Source organism: Gouania willdenowi, chromosome 20, assembly GCF_900634775.1.
Source record: "Gouania willdenowi chromosome 20, fGouWil2.1, whole genome shotgun sequence".
NCBI classification, from domain to species: domain Eukaryota; kingdom Metazoa; phylum Chordata; class Actinopteri; order Blenniiformes; family Gobiesocidae; genus Gouania; species Gouania willdenowi.
In genome coordinates, this window is record NC_041063.1 from 13,064,955 (window position 1) to 13,086,688 (window position 21,734).

Sequence of the window (21,734 nt, forward strand, 5' to 3'; positions counted from 1 at the left end):
GGGACAAATCTACTATCATGAATCAAACTTTCACTTTTTAATACTTGGTTGCAAATCCTTTGCAGTCAATCACAGCCTGAAGTCTGGAAGGCATAGACATCACCAGACGCTGGGTTTCATCCCTGCTGATGCTCTGCTAGGCCTCTACTGCAACTGTCCATAGAATGTTGTTCCAGAACTGTAAAGGCTTTTTTAGATGTTTCTAATCTGGCCTTCCTGTTTTTTAGGTTCACCAATGGTTTAGATCTTGTGGGGAACCCTCTGGTGAAGTGTTCTCTTGATTGTTGTTGACTTTGACACACCTATACACCTACTGTAGCTCCTGGAGAGGGTTCTTGATCTGGCCAACTGTTGTGAAGGGGTTTTTCTTCACCAGAGAAATAATTTTTTGGTCATCCACCACAGTTGTCGTTTGTGTTCTTGTAGGTCTTTTGGTGTTGCTGAGCTCACCGGTGCGTTCTTTCGTTTTCAGAATGTTCCAAACTGCTGATTTGGTCACACCTAATGTTTTAGCTATCTCTCTGATGGGTTTGGTTTGCATTTTCAGCCTAATGATGGCTTGCTTCCCTGATAGCGACAGCTCTTTGGATCTCATATTCACAGGTGACAGCAACAGATTCCAAATGCAAATAGCACACTTGAAATGAACTCTTTTATGATTTTATAATGAGTGAATAATACACACCTGGCCATGAAACAGCTGAGCAGCCATTTGTTCCATTACTTTTGGTCCCTTAAGAAATAGGAGGCACATTTACAAACTGTCGTAATTCCTAATTGTTCACCGGATTTGGATGTAAATATCCTCAAATTAAAGCTGAAAGTCTGTAGTTAAAGCTCATCTTGTTTGTTTCATTTCAAATCCATTGTTGTGTTTTTCAGAGCCAAAAAGATGAGAATTGTGTTGATGTCCCAATATTTATGGACCTATATCTATATACATTTTTTAAAATGTATAGTAAACGAGAGTTTTTAATTTCTTCAATCTGTATTAGTCATGTATATAAAAAATAATCTGTGCCTTTTTCAAACATAAATTTCTTTCAGAGGTAGTAATAGTCGCTCAGCTCGATTAGTTTAAAACCACATGAGCATTTGGGCTCATGACCCACTTCTGGTTCCAGACCCATGGTTGAGAACCCCTGATATTGACAATGAAGCCAGAACTAAAGTCATTGTGTGAATGTTCTCTGAGAAAAAAAAGGTCTTTTATAACCGTGTGAGGTGGATTAAAGCGGCAGGAAAACAGGCTTGGTCACCCTGTAGCTGGCCACCTTTGATGAGGGTGTCTAGTGTTTAAAAGGCAGAAACACCTTCTGCCTTCCTTCAGGGCAGGCACCTGTTTGTACTGAGCCTCAGAGGGATTAACAGCAGTGCCAGATACATGTCAGCTATCAGATATTTATTGTATATGTCTGTTCAAAACCAATATTGCGCGCAGGTAAAAACCTGTATTATATGCATGCATGTTATCTTTGTGGACTTCATAAATTAGCCTCCTGCTTCAAACAGAGGTATGACATCATTATGAGGCGTTATGTTTGTTTCTTTTTTAGTTTTTATTCTATATCAAAAAAGTTGTTTTGGGTCAGGAGTCATTTTGTCAATCAGTCATAAAGCAGAAATAGTTTTTTTTTTTTTTGCAAGCTTGTCTTTGCTGAAAATACTGAACTGGGAAATCATGCTGACTTTAGTGGAACCAAAGTGCAGTTTGTCCAAAGCAGAAGTGAAAACAAGTATGAACCAGAAGTTCCTAAAGGCAGAGAGAGAGATAAAACAACTGAACCTCAGTTTTGAACAACAAATATTATTGATGTCCTCTACCTTTTCTATACATTCAGAGATTAAATAAACTTCTATAGGCCTCAATAACCTATGTTTACCTCAATACTTGACTGGTCCAGAGTTCTCAGAAAGCGAAAATGGTGGTGCACCCCAGCATGGGAGTTGAGTTGCTCCAAAGCCAGATCAACTCCCTTCTTGTAGACATCAGGCAGAGAAGCGTACGGCTCCTGAGCCTCAGCAGAATGCAGCACAGCCACAGCACAGACCACGGTCAACCACCACGCAGCCATCTTCCTCTGTTGTGTGCACGGATGTGTTCTGAAAGCTTCAACACCCTCCTCTCGCTGTGGGATCAACAGTCACTTCCCAAACAAGCTCGAAAATGGCTCAGCAGTGACCACTAACACACTGTGTGCCTCTGTTTACTTTGTATCCCCCAGTTTCCAGTAACACCCCAGGGGACCTGGATTGAAGCTGAAAAAACACACTCTTAGGAATGCCACTTGTGCAATTAGGTGAGTGTCACCACAATGAAGCCTTGGATTCAAATCCTGGATACGAGCCCAAAGTGTTGGGAAAAGCTTTTGGCTTTTGCACAAATTCAAATGTCAAGGGTGAGCAGTGAGTGAAAGAAAAGGACATGTTTGGCCCTCGTACAGCATCTCCGTGTTAAAGTAATGAGGTCACCGTTTAAAAACAAGTCCTTTCCTGCATCTTTGTAAAAACAAACAGGGTGAATTGACTGAATCACTACAGCATGTTCTCAAACTTTAAGACCAGTTCCTTCTATTGCAATGTGACGATCTGAAATAGGCATTGGTAAGAAATTGACATTGAGGTTTGACTTTTAGGATTCTTCTGTTGTTAAACAGAAGTCACTAGGTTAAATCTTAACAGTCTAAAAACACCAGTAGACTATGTTTTACAAGTCCCTATATCTTTTTACTACTGATGTGAGAGGGGAGCAGGTCAATACAGACACGTTTATGAAGATAACAGGAAACAAGAAGTGAAAGTACGAACATTTTATTTTTGCTTTTGAATTGATGGGAAACGATCTGCTCTTAGATAAATAAAATGAATATCCTGACAGCAGTTTTTTTTTTTTTAAAGAGTGTAATTGTACTGTATATGGTCTCAATGTTTCACAGTTTGTAAGGTACAGTAACAAATTGTCTGCATATAAGGACACTTGTTCTATCTTACGCCTATACAGTACGTATTCCTTTGTTGTTCGTAAGAGGCTCGATGGTAAGTGCGAATAGTAAAGGCGATAAGTAGTAAATCAGTTTATTTAGTCTTTAAACATAACTTTTTGAGTTACAAGTAGAAACGGAGATAAGTTTAGAAATTAAGATCATTATTTCTTTCTGTTTTTCTGTTGATTTTTTTTTTTTTCTTTCTGGGAGAGGGGGTTAATCTGAGCCTTCAGAATGACCATTTATATAGAAAAGTAAATACAAGTCTAAATACCAGCAGAATATTCTGAACCTTCTGTTAGTAAACTGATGAAGGGTTGGATAAAGGAATGGATTTAAAAAAAAGAGGAACATATGTGTTTAAATCTGTTCCTCAGAGCAACACACATTTTCACTACTTTGATTAATCCATCAGTATTTTGAATACTAAGTATTCGTTTTATATCCTAAATGTCATGTTTAAGTAAATGACATCCTTTCAAACACAGAGAAGACAAAGACATCGCAAAACAGAAATGTGATAAACAAAACATAGCTTTCTTAACGGATGTTGAAGGGAGTTCAGTCAAACAGCAGTTTTCTTTTTTTCAAACTACAGAGTAAACATGACAAGATGAGGTGAACATAAAAGTGAAGTCAAAGTTTGTTCTTTATCGATCAGTTTCCGATTGACGCCAGCAGAGTTGGAGAGCCGCTGTTGTATGCCAGTGTGTTGCAGTGGTTCACTCTGGTGGTTTTCATCTCCTGTGATCAGGAGCAAGTGGAAACATGTACATTAAATACAGTTATTGTGTGTAACAGAGGGTGAGGATTGTGGAAACCAGGGGTGTTCAGACTGACCTCTGTCAGGGATGGCTTATGGACACAGTGGATGTAGGGTTTGGGCTCTTGTTCAATGTCTCCTCTGAATGTTTTGTAACACACTGCACAGTCGATCAGCGGCTGCATGAGTGAACAAAGCACAGACGTGTCAGAGCAGGCGTCACCTTCACATTCCACATTTCTGAGAAGAGAAAAGAGGAAAAAAAACTCACTCTGTCATTTCGAAAGTGGCAACCGGCAGAGTCTGTGGTCCCTTTTGGACATTTGGTGGCTTTAAGGAAGAAGTGGTGGTAGATGAAGATCACATCAAACCCAGGCTAATGAAAGAGGATAAAAAAAGTTGATGATGAGATACTCTAAACGAGTCCATGGAGATTCTTCAAAGCAACAATGTACAAATCCATCAATATTTACTGTTTTATTCCCATAAGGAATTAAAAATCATCTAGTAATCTGGACACAGACAGACAGGAAATGCTCTGAACCTTACCTGAATGTCTGACTGTGCAACACTCTTAAAAAAGAGAAAATGATGCTGGATCCCACTATGAGAACTGAGTTTCTCCAGAGCCAGATCCACTCCTTTTCGGAAGGTTTCAGGAAGTCCATCGTAAGCTTCCTGAGCGCTGGAGGTAAACACCGACGCTCCAAGGCTGCAGAGCAACAGCAGTGAAGCAACCATGATTCTGTCTGAGCCTGAGACCATGAGACCAATGGGAGAGGAGAACAGGACACCCACCCTCTGGGCAGCACACACACACACACACACACACACACTAGAATACGTAAACACTGCACTGCCTGCTACTAAAGATTCTTTAGTAGACTTCTTTTTATTTGGGTTTTGTGTTTGAAATGACACGTGTTTTTTGTTCTGTATTTTTTTTTTTTTTTTAAAAAAATTATTATTTGGGGAAAAGAAGAAACCCAAACAAAAACAAACATTGGGCATCATGTTACATCATTTCTTTCAGTCGTTGTCTCCTTCATGGGTTCATCACAACAGGCTACCATATGGATGTTCCTTCTCTCTTAATGAGTATCTCTTTCCTGCACTATAATTCAATAAAGCTGCATGTGTTTGAGGATTCAGTTCAGTCGTCTTGCTGACAGACTCACATACAGAATCAGGTTGTTTTGGTTACTTGAGAGCTGTACAGTAGTAGGAATTTCCACACCCAGATCCTCCTACGAGGCTCCTCTAGATGGTCCAATGCAGCTGTACAGTCTATTTAAAGAGTGTCATGTATTTTGAATATAGATCCCATCCTTTATTTCTTTAGTGGGTTAGACTGGAGCAGTGATTCTATGGTGGATTCAGGGTTTCTGATGGGGGAAGGACAGTAATGTTTACTTTACAAAGCTATGGATTCGGGAAAAAAAAAAATGGAAAAAGACTCATTTAATTATGTTTCTCCTGCAACTGCTGGGTTGTAGAAAAAAATGTTGCTAGTATACTGTATAAATCTTTTTTAGAATGTATTCCTTTATGGCAGCGGTTCCCAAACTTTTTGTAGTAAAATCTGAAGGCTCACCTGTTGTGCAGAATAGCCTTTATAACATGTGTTATCTCTCATCATGTACAATATCTGTAATTGTGCACAATTATTCACTAATGCCAAATAATATGTAACAGACAACTATATTACTCATGAAATATTTATTATTGAAAAATAAAAAAAAACAAGTATAGAGTTTGCCTCTGTATTATAAAATGAGTGCATACAAATTAGTAAATGAAAAAATTATTTTTGTGTAGTTGTGTGTTGCAATAATGTATGGTTGTCACAAAATCCCACGACACACCCGGACTTGCCTCATGGCACAGCGTTTGGGAACCACTGCTTTATGGTGCCATTGGACAAATGTTGGATCAATAAAAGTTGGCCTAAGTAAATGTTTATAAGTTAAAATTATAAGTTCCCATTCCAAATATAATTGTATAAATATGCTGACACTTTCAAAATTATAGGTACTGCAGGCTATCGGAAATTGAAAAATAAATAATTTATAATTATATTATAATTAAAACAAATAATCAAAATATCAATTCACCCTTGGGTAGGCACTGCCTACCTTGCCTACCCTGACTGCATGTCACTGCCAAAGTCCCTCCCTCAGAGGAGCTAACAAGCTAACGTTAGTCCGACAGCAACATCGCGGTAATATAACATGTTCTGTTAAAAGCATATTACTGCAGCGAGTCTCTCTATGTGCACAAACCAGATTCTAGCAACAGCACAGTGTCACTTTCAGCAGCCCACGTGGAGGCTGCTGCGCGCACATGAACAACGCATGCACCACAGAGTTATAATAAGAGCAGTAATTACCTTTCAAGCAGAAAAGTCACCAATTCCATCTTCTACTCCTCCCGACCATACATTGTAAAAATACAGCGCTCCAGCCCGGGAAAGGGGCGGGGCCTGTGAGCAACAGTTGTCAGACAGTTCAAACACAATCCTGGCTCTGATTGGTTCTTTTTGCTCGGTCGCGGCGCATTCTGCCAAAGGCCGCAGGAGCAGCAGGGAGGCTCAATGAGTCTGTTTTTCTTTTTTCTACACAAACTACTAGTTTGATGTAAAGCTGTCCTTACATAGTGACAGCTTTAGCAAATATGATAAAAAGTCACTTTTATAAGACTTACAGACTGCACCTTTAATGCTTCACTGAACACTGTCAATATTTGTGAAAGTTGACTTTTAATCTTCAAAATGTAAAATTTAGAGGTAGAATCATCAAGGGCTGGAGTTTTGCATTTCTTTTGTTATAGGTTTAACTATTCTTTGCTATCGGGACTACCGGTAATTGTTTGTAAAGGGTTTTAAAAATGCCCTTGTTTCAATTATTTTGCTTGCTAGTAAAATCCATTATAGTTTAAAAAGGTTTCAATTCATTTAATTCTTCATAAGATCCTGGATACTTCACAATAAAAGCAGGGACAACTTTTGTATGTCAAATTAAACAATTAGATGAGAAAATGAAAATATTTTTAAACTTCCTGAGCTCAAAACTCAACCTCATTATTTGGTGACTTCTTTCCACCTTTAAAGTTAAACTCAAAAACTAACTCCCTAACCCTTAATTATACTTATGATTATTCTCCACCATGAGCCTTTCTCGCTGTTTAGGTCGAGCGTACAACACAGACTTTGCTCAAATTTAAGTACTTAAAGTAAAAAGAATGGCACAAGCGACAGAATAAATAGAAAATAACTTTATTTGTCATCAATATTTGAACCATTATTGTACAAGGAACCAGCAGCAATAGGCTTTGTAATGCTTATGAATCAAATCTATATATATTATCAGCATTTCACAACTTTGACAGTTATTTTGACTAACAGACATTTACCTTCACTGACATAATACGACACAAAACTAACAACACACACAACAAACTGCTTTAAAAACATCTCTCAGCAACAGTGATTGATTATAAAACAATATTCTGTGATGTGCTCCCAATAAATCAGTCAAACGTCACTTTTGTCACACTTGGACAAATAATGAAGAGATGTTTGATTGATGCTTGTCTCAAAGTGCAAACTGCTCCAGTGTGTGTCTGTGTCTGTGTGTGTGTGTGTGTGTGTGTGTGTGTGTGTGTGTGTGTGACCCTTTCAAAGAGTAGCTGATTAGTTTATGGTCCTACAGGCACATGTGAACAGGCACCAAGTCACAATTTCAGTCAGGCAGAGATGGAACAGCTCAAAAGGGAATTTTAGGGTTTTATAAGCTTTCAAACATCACACCAGTGTAACATGTCATACATCTAAAATCAGCCCAAATGTAGATTTTATTTCTCTTTTGTGGTGGATGTAAATTGAGATTGCTGACCGATTGAAATTTTGTCAACAATGTTTTTACTCATCGATTTGTGAAACACTCAAACTGTTGAGTAAAACCTCAACAGTTGAAAAGCTGTGAAACTCGTTCTCAGAGTGAATTTCAGATGAATAAATTGCAGCTTGTTTAATGTACAAAAACATTTTGGCACTTAAAAAGAAACATTGCAGCAAATCCCCCTTAATTCTCCCATTGAACAACACCTCCAAAGTGATTAGAATTAAAAAAAAAAAAAAAAAAAACCACGGTGTAACTTTCAACAACATATAGTGACGTGCTTGTGTGAATTTTTGATCAGTTATTCAGGTGATTAAAAATGTTTTATTTTGTAATCACAGTCTAGTTAGAACTCCCTCTGCTGGCCATCTCAGTTCCCTGCAGGTACATAAGCTAAACTTTGATTTGAACAAAAAAGGATTAGCAACACCACCACAAAGGACAGTTAAAATTAGCATATCAAACATTTCTAAATCAACGTCTACATTTAAGGGATTTATCCCTTCGTACTATGAGGATAAAATGATTTAAAACAGTCATTCAGTTTTGGTGTCTTTAAAAAGTGCTACAAGCCTCAGGTTTCAGGTAAAGTGATCGGTAACAAACACTGCCAACTACATTTCATTTCCTTCATAAGGCGCTTGGTGAACTTATAACATTAATAAAGCGATTAGCAGTATCATAAAGGAATGTATCCTATGTATCCTCCACATATTCAATGTGAATCAGAGCAACCTTTCAGGGCAGGAAATTAATCAGTTACTACATTTAATTTTAAACTCCAGATCATATTGTTTGATTTGGTATCACTTCACCCCTGAAATCTATGTTTTATATATATATTTTAAAAAAAAAGTATGCCAACAAAGGCCAAGATGGTTTCATCTCCTTAGTTTGAGCTACAAACTGACAGGGAAAAAACCAAAAAAAAAAAACAAAAAACACTGACACAGTGAGTATTTTGACCATTAAAATCTTGCAGTGTCGAGATGTCTCTGTGCGGGACATCTCTGCGCTCTCACCAGCTGTGATGGAGCTGAGAGGAGCTTCCTGCAGCTTATACTGGCATGTGCACATCTGAGTACTCATCGTGACACTCGCGCTCGTCAAACTTGGGCTCAGCATCATCTGCATCCAGCTAGAAAACACAAGAGAACATTCTGTAACTTCTGATTACAGGTCATTTTAGAAAAACCTAGAACTAGGTTACCAGGTGCATACTTCAGGGATGTGGAATGAAAAAATCAAATAAAAATCAAATAGTGTTTAATATTGTTTTTTTGTTTGTTACTAAGTTCAATACTCATATTTACCACACAATACATTGTAATGGTAAAGCATGCCTTCACTTGGTTGATTGACAAAATGATTAATAGACCAATACAATAGGCCTTTAAAGGGTCATTTACCATTTTATAAATAAGTTTAACATCCATCCATCCACACATACTCTCATTTTCTAGAATCATCAAAGTCCTACAATCACCATCCCAACATGCAGAGTATTTGAAATGTATAGATTTTTATGGCACTAGGCTTACTTTACGTCTTTATTTTGATTTTTTCTTTTTTTTTTTTTTTAAAAAGAAAGGAATTTTATTTGCACACAATTAACACTTCTACAGTAATACTGGGCAATATAAAACCACTCATGTGGTAAAGCTGGAAACGTGGCAGACTTACGCATGCAATCTCCCTGGAGTTGAAGATGCGCTGCAGCACAAACATCTTGACAGGGACGGTGAGGATGAGGACAAAGGGAAAAGCCAGAGACGCCTGCGTGGACATGACGGCCCACAGGACAACCAAACACACCACCTGTATGCAGGTGAAGAGGTGCATACGCAGCGTTCGCACCTGAAGGACAGAATGGATCAAAAACTCATCTGTTATTATGGTACATTTGATCACCCAATAGGAGACATTTATTAGATGCATGTGTTATTTTAGTTGGCTTCTTATCAATTACCTCAACTAAAGAGTTAGTAAATATATAACTTTGGTCACACTCAGACTGGAAATGTAAGAATACGTTAACCCAATGTTATTGATTTACATAAACCTTTTGACCTGTTAGAAGACGGTCACAGTATCCACAGCCCTGATTTTTACAAGCATGTAACTGTTGAGACATTTCTAAGTTACCCAGATGTTGCAAAAATATTTTTATACATTTAATTGAATCTGTTATTATTCGTAAAGAATTGTTAACTTGCTTTTTTCAGGAACTGATTATCTGTACATTTCCTATTTAATATTTTTGAAGTAATTTGTAATGGCCAATAAAGCAAAAGAAGCATAAAGTTAACTTTAAATAGTAAAAATACATTTCTAAAAGTAAATTATCTATAACAGAATGAGTTGATTCAGTTGTTGCACACCTTTCGTACGTATGTGTGGTCTGGGTGATACTTTGGAGGCATGAGTAGTAGCATGATGCGCTCTGTGAGCTGGATGCCATTGAGTGACATCACTCCCATATAGAGGAAGATGCCAAAGAGCACGGCGAGGGGGATCTGACGCAACAGGTCACCGATCACTATGGAAAGGCCTGCAAACACATCATGTCTGGTTAGGCTTTTATAGCTGAAAGTGAAAAAAGACAAAAGAGACGCTGAGTCAGACACTCACCGACCATAATGGAGACCAGCAGCCCAGTGACCCTCTGCTCCTTCACCTCCTTAATACGAGGCTTGTCGCCGGGGGCGACGGCCTTGCTCATAACGGTGAGCGCGTTGACGTGAGTCACTGAGCGCACGGTGGCTGCAGCCATCCAAGGCAGACCAAATAACGCAGAGGTGCCGCCCAGCACCACGATGAGCATCAGGTCCAGGTGGAACCCAGACCCTTTGACCAACATGCGCTCCTTCTTACTGACAATCAGCCTGTGAAGCCACAGAGACGTAAAGGACACGTAACACTTAAACACACTAAGGCTTCATTCTGCTTTTACTCACGTGGTGATCTGTGTCTCCATGAAAATGAGGATGAAAACGAGCAGTGCCGGCAAACAGCATCCAAACATCATCCAGACGGGAAAGTTTCCATCCGAGCCAAGAGGGTGAATGATCCAGCCTCGTTTATCTGGACTCGTCACAGAGAATCCTCTGGGAACGCTCAGTTTCTGAACAGGTGATAAAGATTACACTCAATCTGCCTCTGATGATGTCACTACACAAACATCTGCGCTGTTGTCCGAGTCTCACCTGTGTGTACGTGTCCGCTATGCTATAATCCAGCAGAACCATGATCAGGATCGCAATTGGTACGCCAAAATCTCCAATCATCCGACGAAACTGAACATGACAGGTAGAGATAAAGTTATATGAGTAAATAAGACTATAATAGATCAGAGATAACAAAATGATAATTAGATTAAAAAGCTGCCACTGTGTATATGCCAATTTAACTCGTGCCATAATAAAAAATGCAAAACTATGCAATAAAATTGTATTTTTTTCATTGCAATAATAAAACATGCATGGCTGCTCTAAAAAGATTGCACCTTCTTACAGTTCAAACACTAAAAAAAGTTACTTTTAGCCCATCTGGAAAAAATCCTCCCAAATAAACTGACAAACATAACAAACTATAGTTTATGTCTTTATTCTCAAATAATAGTATAATTTAAAATGCAATCAAATCCAATGTGTGCACCAGTAATGTAGAGACGACACCCGTCAGGAGTTTTATTTCCATCTCTAATGTCTGATTTTACATCCTCCACCTGTATTTGTGTTTATTTCAGGTGATTTTTAAATGTTAATGCTGATCCTTTCCTTCATCTGAACATTTACACCCAATTAAACATTTTCAGCTGCTCTTTAAATCTACATTCCTCACACATTCTAGAAATGTCTAAAGAAAAGCTTGTTTTGTCACTAATGTCATATCCTCACATAATTTCTGTGCTTCCGGAGAGTTGTTGTGAGGGTTGTGCGTATGATGGTTTACTTGGACTCCTCACCCTTCCAGGAAAGAAGGCGCTGTTCTTGAACTTGCGCAGGTAGAAAGCGATGAAGAACGTTCCGGCCATGAGAACTAGAGAGAGGAGCGCTGTGTTGGGCTCTCCTCGAACCGCCACCGCCCCCGTTAGGGTGCTGTTGCTCTGGACGAGTGTGATGTTGAATAATGGGTCTTCTTCTGTGCCGTTGTCCAGTGAGCAGCGTTTCAGGGGGTGCTCCTTGAAAATCTGTAGACAAACGGTTCACATTAGACTTGATCCAAGACGTTTTCACAATCCCTCTTTCTAGAGAAGAACAAATATCCCTTAAACATTAATTTCAATTTCATAAACTAGGAAATCAAAGTAGAAATCTATCATGACCTTGGTGACAGTTCATGCTCATTTTATCACTGAATATTTCCCTGTATTTGTTAGACAAAAAAGCTAATTTTGATCCTAAGTTTGTAAAACAGTCCAAAGATTAGTCTGCTTAGTCAGCGTCAGACACGTTTTCGTAACCAAGAGGGATTATTTCAAGAGTCTGCTGTACCTTGGCAAGCTTGATGAAGGTCTCGCAGATGAAGATGAGTGAAATGAGGAAGGAAAAGATCTCCTGTGTGAACCGAGAGACAAAGCGCACAAGGAAGCTTCCTTCAAAAGCCACCATGACGATCACAATGATGATGAGCCAGAACCCGATCCAGACGCGGCCCGTCAGGTACTCAATCTCATTTGCTTTGCAGAACTGTGAGAGCAAGGGGGGAAAACAGTAGAAAAGAACAGTTACATTGGAAGAATATAGGTTTGTTTTTTTAAATTCAAATTTATGTAGTCTGTTACAAAGCTCATAAAGAATAAGTGAAGATGTTCTGAATATTTCTTTGGTGGAACAAGAGGAGTTATAGATTTTTAAGAAAAAACTAAAAATTTTATTTATATTTGTTTTACAGAGAAGAAAATTACCAGAAGCTCTAGTGGATGCCACTGTTTGGGAGTTAAATTGTCAGGCTCAGGTAAAGAGACACTAAGCAGCCTATTGTTTACACAAGTCAAAAACTATAAAAATCAGGATTTTTTTAAAGCCCGTATTATTATTATTCAATATGATCAAAAACTTGATATTTATTAGTGTTACACTAACATTGTAAAAGGCTTCCTCAAACACCAGCAGGGGTCCGGAGAACCCCACCACCAGCAGTGGCTGAGCCCCAAACAGACAGAAAAGGACACCCTGCACGGCTGTGGACACGATCAGCTCAGACACACCAATCAGACCATTGGTTTTCTCACCTAGCAACACACATACACACATTAAAACCTTATAGAAAGCAAGAACTCATGAGAACCTTCCTCTTCCTCCTCCTTCAACTCACCCAATAGACCTCCAAATGTGATAGCAGGCGACAGCGCAGCAAAGTAGATAAAAATAACGGCTGCCATGCACTGACTGTTCAGAGCATCCTTGAAGTCGCTGAAATATTTTGGGTAACGCCGCTGAACGTCACGGATCAGTCCTCCGAAGGGACGACGAGTGCGCTTCAAAGGGTCATCAGACTTCTTGAGAGGCGTGAGCAGGGCCTCTGGGTAACAAGATGAATCAGGTCAACACTTCCATTACCAGATAAGAGAGTTTCTCATACCGATGTAGACATGCTCACCTTTCTCCTCAAAGCTCTTCGGCTCCTTGGCCAAAAGCTTCACTCCTTGTTCTTCCCTCTTTCGAAGCATTTCCCTCTGAAAGCGAGCGACAGAACGCAGCAGCTCATCTCCACCCATCTCTGAAGGCGGCAGCACAATACTGCAGTCCAAGAAGCTGTTGATGGCGTTCAGCAGGTCCTGCCTGTCGTCTGCCAGGTAGGCCGCCTCGTGGAATTGCTGTGCAGGGATTTACATTACATTTCTGTACGCTTACACTGTAAAACATTAACAAATAAAGCAATTCTAACAATTTTCAGGCTTTACCTTGTCAGACATGAGGGTGGAGATGGAGCGTCCTATCTGGTGGTAATCCATGCTGGTGGTTGGTGGTCCCAGCAGAACAAAGAGGAACCTAACGGGTACAGGGACCTCCAGGACTGACTCCAGCTCCACCGCCTCCTGCAGCCGAACAAACGCCATGGTTGGCTGCTCCAGGAAGTCCACAGCACCTGAGAGAGCACACACCCACAGAAGAACGGTCAACAAGCAAAACACAACCTGACAAATAACACATGTAATATAAAAATGTTAGACATAGAACATCTTGTATCAGACACTCACCCACTAGGACCACTGTGGCTTCAGCATTTTCAGGAATCTTCTCCAACAGCTTCAGCTCGTGTTTGGATTTGGAACGATGCATTCCAGCTCCAAGACTTGGCTCCTTCTACAGGAAACACCAAAAGCCAGACATCAGAGACTAAAGCCTCAACAGTTAAGGACATAATGAACAAAGGATTAGAAAATAACCAGTCAGAGAGATGTACCTGCACATCATTCTTTTCCAAATCGATGCGTAAATCAGTAAAGTTAACGGTACCCATGAGAGGATCAGTCACCGACGGCTCGGGCATGTGGGTGTGGTTGGCGTTGTGGTGGTGTGGGATCAGGCTGCCGAGGCTGGCTGCTGACATGTTCCTGGGGAAATGACTGGTGTGCTCCTTCTCATCGCTCGGGTGACTAAAAGGATGCAGGAAGAGGTAAGCAACGGTGAATAAAAGGAGCATGAAAACATCCAACAGCAGTAGGGAAGAAATGGAAGAAGAGTCGATCAAATAGTAAGAAACGCCTTCGTAAAAGTTTTCTTAACAGATATTCACAGATATAAAAATTTCAAAACATCTTCCCCTCCTCTTTAGGACTTCAACTACAACTATTTAAACAATATAAAACTGATACAATTACACTTGTCTTACTGTCAGTTTGAACTCATTATTTCAATATTTAGGTGCTGAAAGTGTGGACGGTGTTTCTGTGAGCCTGATTTGAGTGCAATGACCTACCTGTGCTTCAGCAGCAGAGCCCTCAAGACATTTGATCGATCCTCAGCTTTGATCTGATCAGAAATGATCATCTTCTCCACCACCTGATGGGCAATGCCAGGCAGAGTTTTCTGGTCCAGGTCCAGCAGCACCGCACCTTAAATCCCCACAAAGTCCCTGTAAGCACTGACCCACTCCACACACACAGATATGTTTCTTTATTACCGTGGGAAATGGTCTTTCTGAGCTCCAGCAGGCTGCGGAACGACAGCGAGGCAACATGAGGCTTCCCCCAACGGTCCGTCTCCTCCTCCACGTCCTCCTCAAACTTGATCCAACGAGCCGTCTCCTTCCACTGCATCTCCTGGTTCTTGTCCATCGTCAGCTCGTTCAGCTCCACAAACACCTGTAAGTGTGATAGGTTGGATGTCAGCTAGCTGCTGATTGGCACTGTTCAACATACTCAACAGGGCAATAGCTAACAAACAAAAACAACCCCATCCTCAGCCAGTTTGTACATTCTGAGCTGATTTTAAAATTCTGTTAAATTTGATCTTCATCAAACCAAACAGCATGACCAAAAACACAACATGCAGAATTAGACACAAAATGAAGATCTAAAAACTTAACTCGACATAAAATATTTTTTAGTCATGCATCATTATGTTTTCAACTTGTTCGGAACAAATTTAATTTTTAAAAAGTGCAAAATAAACACAAAATTCTGGCATTTGCTGCTCAACAGTAGTGGTTTTTAGTAATGTTGTCTGGATAAAGTGGTCAAGCTGGCCTCTTTCTACATGAAAACGATATTATTTCCATAAAAGATTGTGCACGTTAGAATATTAGAACATTTATGAATCAATGTTCATGTAACACTTTCTATGTAGGGAATGTTGGGATAGAGCTTTGATCACTTTTTGATTAAATAAATACATGAAATATAAATTTGTAAATACATCAAGCATTGATTATATTTTTTTTTCGAAATCAATGGCCATATTTGCTCACGTTAGTGGAACTATGTACCTTAATATTTTGGTGTTTTTCTTCATCATATTAAAACTACATCATCTCTTTCTTCTCATAAGTTCAAACATATACTTCCAATTACATATATTAAACATTTATTTACATGAAAACACCGAGATGGTAGAAATGGCAGCAAAACGGTAAAAATACTGCATTAATTTTCTTCTCATGTACGGGTTGAGATACATACTAAACAGGAAGCTGGTCTATCACAGAGAAATTTCATAATGGAGACTCAAACAGGCAATTATGAAATTCAGCCTTAAAAAAAAAAAAACAAAAAAAAAAAAAAACAAAGACAGACTTATACTTTTGTACTGTGGGAGTAATTGAGAAAAACAAAGAAAGCATATAACTCCTCACAGAAAAGTCAAAGGTCTTGTGTAGGGCAACAGTGCTAAACACTACTACTGTGCTACTGCTAACACACCTACCATAGATGGTGTAAAAATCTTCTTTAAGACATGACAAAATTGTTTTTTCAAATATAATTGTGCATAACCTTTTAGATTGAACGCTGTTTTGAATGCATTTTTCAATCACTGTAATAAACAGAAAAGCATTAATGCTTTGGATATTAGCTTCCCACTTCTTTCTGAATATGATTTCAGTAACTTTAGATACAACTCCTTTACTTGTCCATCTACTGTAAATTAAGGTAATACAACCACATTTTACATCTTACAACACCACAAACTTCAATTAACTGTCTGTTAGTAAAAAGTTGCTTTTCTTCCTAATGTTTTTAGAGGTCATTACAATACCATGCAGGTCAGTTATAGTGCATCTGAAAATCCAAAACCAAAAAGCAGTCAGGAAGCATTCCTGCCCATTAGGCTGTCAAACCCGCCTCACCTTCTGGTACTGAGCTATTTGATCAGGACTCATGTCCAGCAGGATGCCTTCGGGTCGCGACGCAGAGCGGTACAGAATCACCGGTAATGGCTGCAGGAAAGGACTCAAGCTCTGACAGAGGCCACAGTGGCACTTTAAGGACCCTCATTGTACACACAAACTAACAAGTGACTTCACCTGTCAGGAAGCTCAGTCCACTTGGGGATCAGAGCTGTGTATGTGAATGGTGAGTGTGATAACAAAACAAAGCTGTCTCTCTTCCAGAAGCTCCCAGTGTCTGATTACCTCGTCTCCATGTGTGAAAGGAAAGAAGTCATTCATTCATTTTTAAACGTCTCCTTTCTCTCGCCTGTCAGCTATACAGACTCGGCTCAGCTAAATTTAAAAATTGAATATATTTTGATTGGTTTCTTTCTGCCCGTTTGATGTTGATACGAGCAATCCTTAAATCCTAAAAAATTGTAACTATATAAATGAACGCCAACTGGTTTTTATATTATAATACAGTCTAGTCTCAAGTCTGAGTAAATATGGTGTGTAAAGCAAAGGGGACATCTTATTTATATTCATTTCAGCATTTTAAAATTAAAGGATTTGTATTTATTTGAACACCTAAAACAAAATAAAAATGCATTAAGTATATAAATCCATTCTTTTTTGTCCTTTCTTCCATGATGTTTTGAAGACTCTCCAAATGTGTAATTATTTGAACTTTAAAACCTGTAATTTATTCAAACTATACAGTATGTATTTCATCCATATATCAATTCAAAAAACAGTTAAAAATCTTCCTATTCTCCACCTTTCCATTAATCGAGGAAACTATTTCACACCTGAACTTGTTTTACAAGCTAAACACTGCTCAGAGTGCGACTGGACAGGAGTCGCCCACTGTAATGGACAGACAGGGTAATGAAGACCTGTCTCACCTCGTGTGGAGTGCGGTCCTGTTTACGACTGCGAGTGGTCAGCTCCTTGTGGTCTTTGCCGGTGTGCACAATTTGCCCTTTGGTGCTTTTTCGCACCAGGTGTCTGCGCATGCCGGGGACATCTTCAAACCGATGACCTGGTTGGGAAGGAAACAAAGGAGGCGAGAACACGTTAAGAGACGATGCCAAGACGTCTTCAAACAGGCTGAAAAATGAGACTGTTTCAGAACACAGCTTTTTGAGGTACAAGTCTCAGAGTTTAAAGAGTACTGAAGGAGCTGAGAGGGCAACAGTAAAAAAACTAAACCATGATGTTATCTGGCAAGGATAGAATTATTAAAGGTCCAGTATTATGCTATTTTTTACCCATCTCCAATTGTTCCAAGAACTCCAACAACATAGTATTTTGGGTTTGCTTTCATTAAACTAAGGTGTTTTAGCTCTCTGAAATGTTCATGTGAGGAACATTCCTGATCTGTAATGGAGTTCTTGAAAACTATCAGACTGCACCTTTAAGGATTAAATGCTGAAGACGCCTAAGTTCAGTTCTGGCACTCAAATGTGCCATCAGAAGAACAATCAAGCGGAGTCCAAAGTTCACAGTGGTGCACCAGAGTCAAATAATTTGGAGGGTCAGCATTCAGTCAGGCAAGAGATTGAGGAGCAGCATGCAGAGAGCAGTCCTAAGTACAATACTACTAAACCTAAACTGTAATATAATGAAACATTAATAAGTTTGGTAGAAGAAAACTTTAGGAAAACCTAAAGCAGGTGCAGTAACATTGGAATATAATTTAAGAAATTATGTAACGCACATTTAATATTTCAAAAATTTACTCTTACCATTACCAGATGCTGACAAAGCTATGTAAAACCAAGTGACAGATTTGTTGTTCGTCATATGAAAGGGCAGCACTCCGTGCAGCCTGCAGCTTCCTCTGTTCAAGCTTTGGTCAACATCCTTTGGTTTTTATTGGGAAGCACTGCTGCAGTTGCCCCATGACGTCTGACTGAGGTTCAGGGCACAACCGGGAGTATATTGAAGCCCGGCTGCCATATTGATGTTACGAATCAGATGTGACGGGTGAATACCTGACCCTCTTACGTTGATTAAGTCTGAGAGGGCAACTTGTGTTGAAGCTCGGACAAATCGGAAAAACATGCCTTTTCTTGACCGATGTCGGAATGAATCAGTGAGCGGAGGTGTTCATTTGCGCCGGTCGAATAGAAGGGCAGGGAAAGAGATCTAATAATTCCTAATGTTGAGCAGCAGCCAGGTACAGAGACACTTTCCCAGGATTATTTAGGTAGGTAGAAACCGACCAAAGGAGAAAATAATGACGAGGAATTAACCCGATTTCAAATTTCTCCATTGATTCCCCATTATGGCATTCATAATTCTTGAGGAATATTATCTTTTCTTTTACCTACTGTAATCTAATGAATGTGTGCTTTACTAATCCTTGTTTCACTTATTAAAATTAAAGTCTAGCTTTTCCCAATCAGCCCCAGCATTGGCCTGGGCCTGCGTCCAGAGCCTCAGCTGACAGCAGGAATTCTAATTCAATAACGCAAGCCTGTCCGGCGCACTCTGATAAGCTGCTCCTCTCCACTGAGGGGTCGACTCACTGACGTAAATCACCTCCGCCAGGAACACAAACCCCATGCTGGGCTGGAGCCCGACGACATCACAGGGTAAAAACACCACCGTCAGAAGTGCTTGTTTTCTGCAGAACCTTTTTATTATTTCCGTATAACAATTTAACTAATAAGAGAACACCTTTAAAGTGAAATGGTTCAAACAATGAATACAAAAATAATTTTATATCCTCTCTTCCCGATAATTTGTTGGGTTCAAGCCACCTGCATACCGTAATTAAGTTCTCAATAAAATTAGCACTTCGTCCCCGAATCGAGTTAAGTGCCACCAGAGCAGATCAACAATGTCCCTCAGAGACTTCTTCTGATTGGCTCGTTTACAGTCATATCTTGCATTTTAATGCCAAGTCACCCATGAACCCATTGATGGAGTTAAGATTAAGAAAGTTTAGGTTTTTGGGAGTTATAATGGAGGAAAATTTGTCATGGAAATGTCATAGTATATGGTAAATTAATGGCATCTAAGAATAATGTTTTAGATTGTAACACAATAAGAATGTTGTACTGTGTACTTACTGCCTAGTGTGGGGTAACAAAAGTCATATAATGCCTTTGTTTTTATACAGAAAAGTTAATATCATTCAAGGAGCAGAATTCAGAGAACATACTAATGAATTATTTTTTTAAGTCAAGGTTATTGAGATTTAAAGGGGTAATAGAAATGCAGACATTATTAGTTATGTTCAAAACCAAAAACAAAATAGTGCTAGAGTTTGCAAAAATTATGTTTACCTCAGAGGATGACTATCACAAGTAACAAATCGCTTCAACAGAAACATTTGTTTTGAAGGTGTAAAACTTTAAAACACTCGACAAAGATTTAATTGGCTGCAGAAATATTTTTCAATTTAAAACGCATTAATAAAAAGAGGCAATTTTGACAACATACACTTCAAAAATTATTAAAAACTTATTTTAAGTTTGAGTTTTTAAAACACTTTTTTTGTGCGTATTTTATTTTAATATTGTTATCAGGAAGTAGTTAACTAACAGACCATTTCCAGTCAGGAGGGGCATCAATTGAGTTATATGTCATGAACTGTATGTAGTGGATGTGATGACTGTTGTATTGTTACACATTCATGAAATGAACCAATATATAAATAATTGTAAAATAATAGTAAATTATTCTATTTTACTCTCTTAGCTTTAATGTCAACATTTATTTATTTATCTTTATTTATATATGAAATGAATTATCAACATTTACTAACCTACAATATATGTCATAATGACTTGAAATGATTGTAATTTTTATTTATGAACTTAGTTTATACATCATTTAGAAATATTTAATGAGATATTTGTTATAGCAGACAAATGAACAGAAATATGCCGATTAACAGCAGAGCTGTGCAGGTTTGTGTGTCAAAGATTTGTAGAAAACATAAAATTGACACTCACTCTTGATGCCATCCAAATCAGCCGAGGCCAGTGTTTGAGCTTCAGTCTCGTCCGTGGGGATGCGTTGGTACTTTGCCTGCTCGGCGCCTGTCATGTTGCCGGTGCGTCGGCGCTCCTGCAGGTCGTAGCTTCGACTGACGGAGGAGACTCTGGTGAGGGGTTCAGTGAGGAACGGTGTCTGAGGAGTCGGGCTGAGGGTGATCGGTGAGGCTGGTTGACTGTAGGGATGTGGAGAAATAAGAAACTGGATCAATAGGAGAGAAGGATTGTTTTGGTTTGAAGAATACCTCCTTTTCCTTTGGACAGTTCTTGAATCATGTATTTGAGAATATCAAGGATGCGACATCAAAAATTCCACAAACCAAAGAAAAATTCTAAATAATGACACTAATTAACTCACCCTCCTTTACAACATCGTCTCTAAATTCTTTTCGTTTAAAATACTCTCCTACCACTAAAGATGCTTCATAAAAACACATCCAACACTGAGCAGGAGGTGCAGCTTTATCCCAGCTGAGCAGAAACTAAATGTTAGAGGCGGACCCGTGGACTACAGAGGTGTGCCTCATCCTCTACAGCCACAGGTGATATATAGGCCTCTAAGGAGAGGATTACTCGGGTCCAAGAGATCAGACCCAGCAGGTCCACTGGATGCCTGAGACATGGTAACAACCAGTGAATACATCACTGACCAATCAGAAAAGAACAGGACTGACTCCACCCAAAAAAAGACGAGCTGTGAGAACATCACAACATGTTTAATGCAATCATCCCAGCAGGGGATGCCTGATCAGAACCCTAATTATGTCTCACATTCAGGTTCCTTCGTAAATAAAGGCGGATACACTTACTCTGTAGAAGTTGTATCTTCACTGTCGATGCTCACACCTGAGTGTGGAACAACACGCAGCACTCGGGCTGCATGAGGGCTCTCTCTGTCAAACCTGGACACATGCTCGTCATCTGAAAGAAAGAACTGTGGAAAAAATACACCCAGTGTGAGAAACCTGCTCACTGTGGACCAATAGAAAATGAAAATGTCAAGTAACTTCAATAACAAATGTAAACATTAAAGAAGTCTGAGTCTTAATTAATATAAATTCATTGGACTTTGTACTAGGTTGTGAAATCTAAGCACTAATGACCTCAAAGAATCCTGGAGACACTGTGACAAAGTTCTTATGTGGCTGCAGGCAACATTATCGGGGTAAGACATGTAGAGATATGTCACTCAGGAGAGATACTTACTGTTACTGGACCTTGGTTAAATCATGTCAAAAACTCTACATAGAGTGTAATATTC

The 21,734-nt window shown here is 39.2% G+C and overlaps 1 protein-coding gene across 6 annotated transcripts in view; it reads right to left on the bottom strand.

The window, feature by feature from the left end:
* Positions 1-7,005: 7,005 nt before the first annotated feature.
* Positions 7,006-21,734, bottom strand: part of slc4a2b (solute carrier family 4 member 2b) — a 39,834-nt gene continuing 25,105 nt past the window's right edge. For 5 of the 6 annotated variants that reach the window (XM_028433976.1, XM_028433978.1, XM_028433977.1 and 2 more), the window contains 20 exons: positions 21,283-21,407; positions 20,432-20,649; positions 17,369-17,505; positions 16,440-16,529; positions 14,778-14,958; positions 14,574-14,709; positions 14,058-14,250; positions 13,852-13,957; positions 13,555-13,739; positions 13,251-13,467; positions 12,966-13,172; positions 12,734-12,882; positions 12,143-12,337; positions 11,614-11,838; positions 10,853-10,942; positions 10,604-10,770; positions 10,278-10,531; positions 10,028-10,197; positions 9,330-9,503; positions 7,006-8,784 (listed from right to left, as the gene is read on the bottom strand). In XM_028433976.1, coding sequence (XP_028289777.1) covers positions 8,704-8,784; positions 9,330-9,503; positions 10,028-10,197; positions 10,278-10,531; positions 10,604-10,770; positions 10,853-10,942; positions 11,614-11,838; positions 12,143-12,337; positions 12,734-12,882; positions 12,966-13,172; positions 13,251-13,467; positions 13,555-13,739; positions 13,852-13,957; positions 14,058-14,250; positions 14,574-14,709; positions 14,778-14,958; positions 16,440-16,529; positions 17,369-17,505; positions 20,432-20,649; positions 21,283-21,407 — 3,300 coding nt within the window. In that variant the 3' untranslated portion in view covers positions 7,006-8,703. The remainder of the gene's footprint in view (positions 8,785-9,329; positions 9,504-10,027; positions 10,198-10,277; positions 10,532-10,603; positions 10,771-10,852; positions 10,943-11,613; positions 11,839-12,142; positions 12,338-12,733; positions 12,883-12,965; positions 13,173-13,250; positions 13,468-13,554; positions 13,740-13,851; positions 13,958-14,057; positions 14,251-14,573; positions 14,710-14,777; positions 14,959-16,439; positions 16,530-17,368; positions 17,506-20,431; positions 20,650-21,282; positions 21,408-21,734) is intronic. The other variant, XM_028433981.1, reaches the window with a different exon arrangement.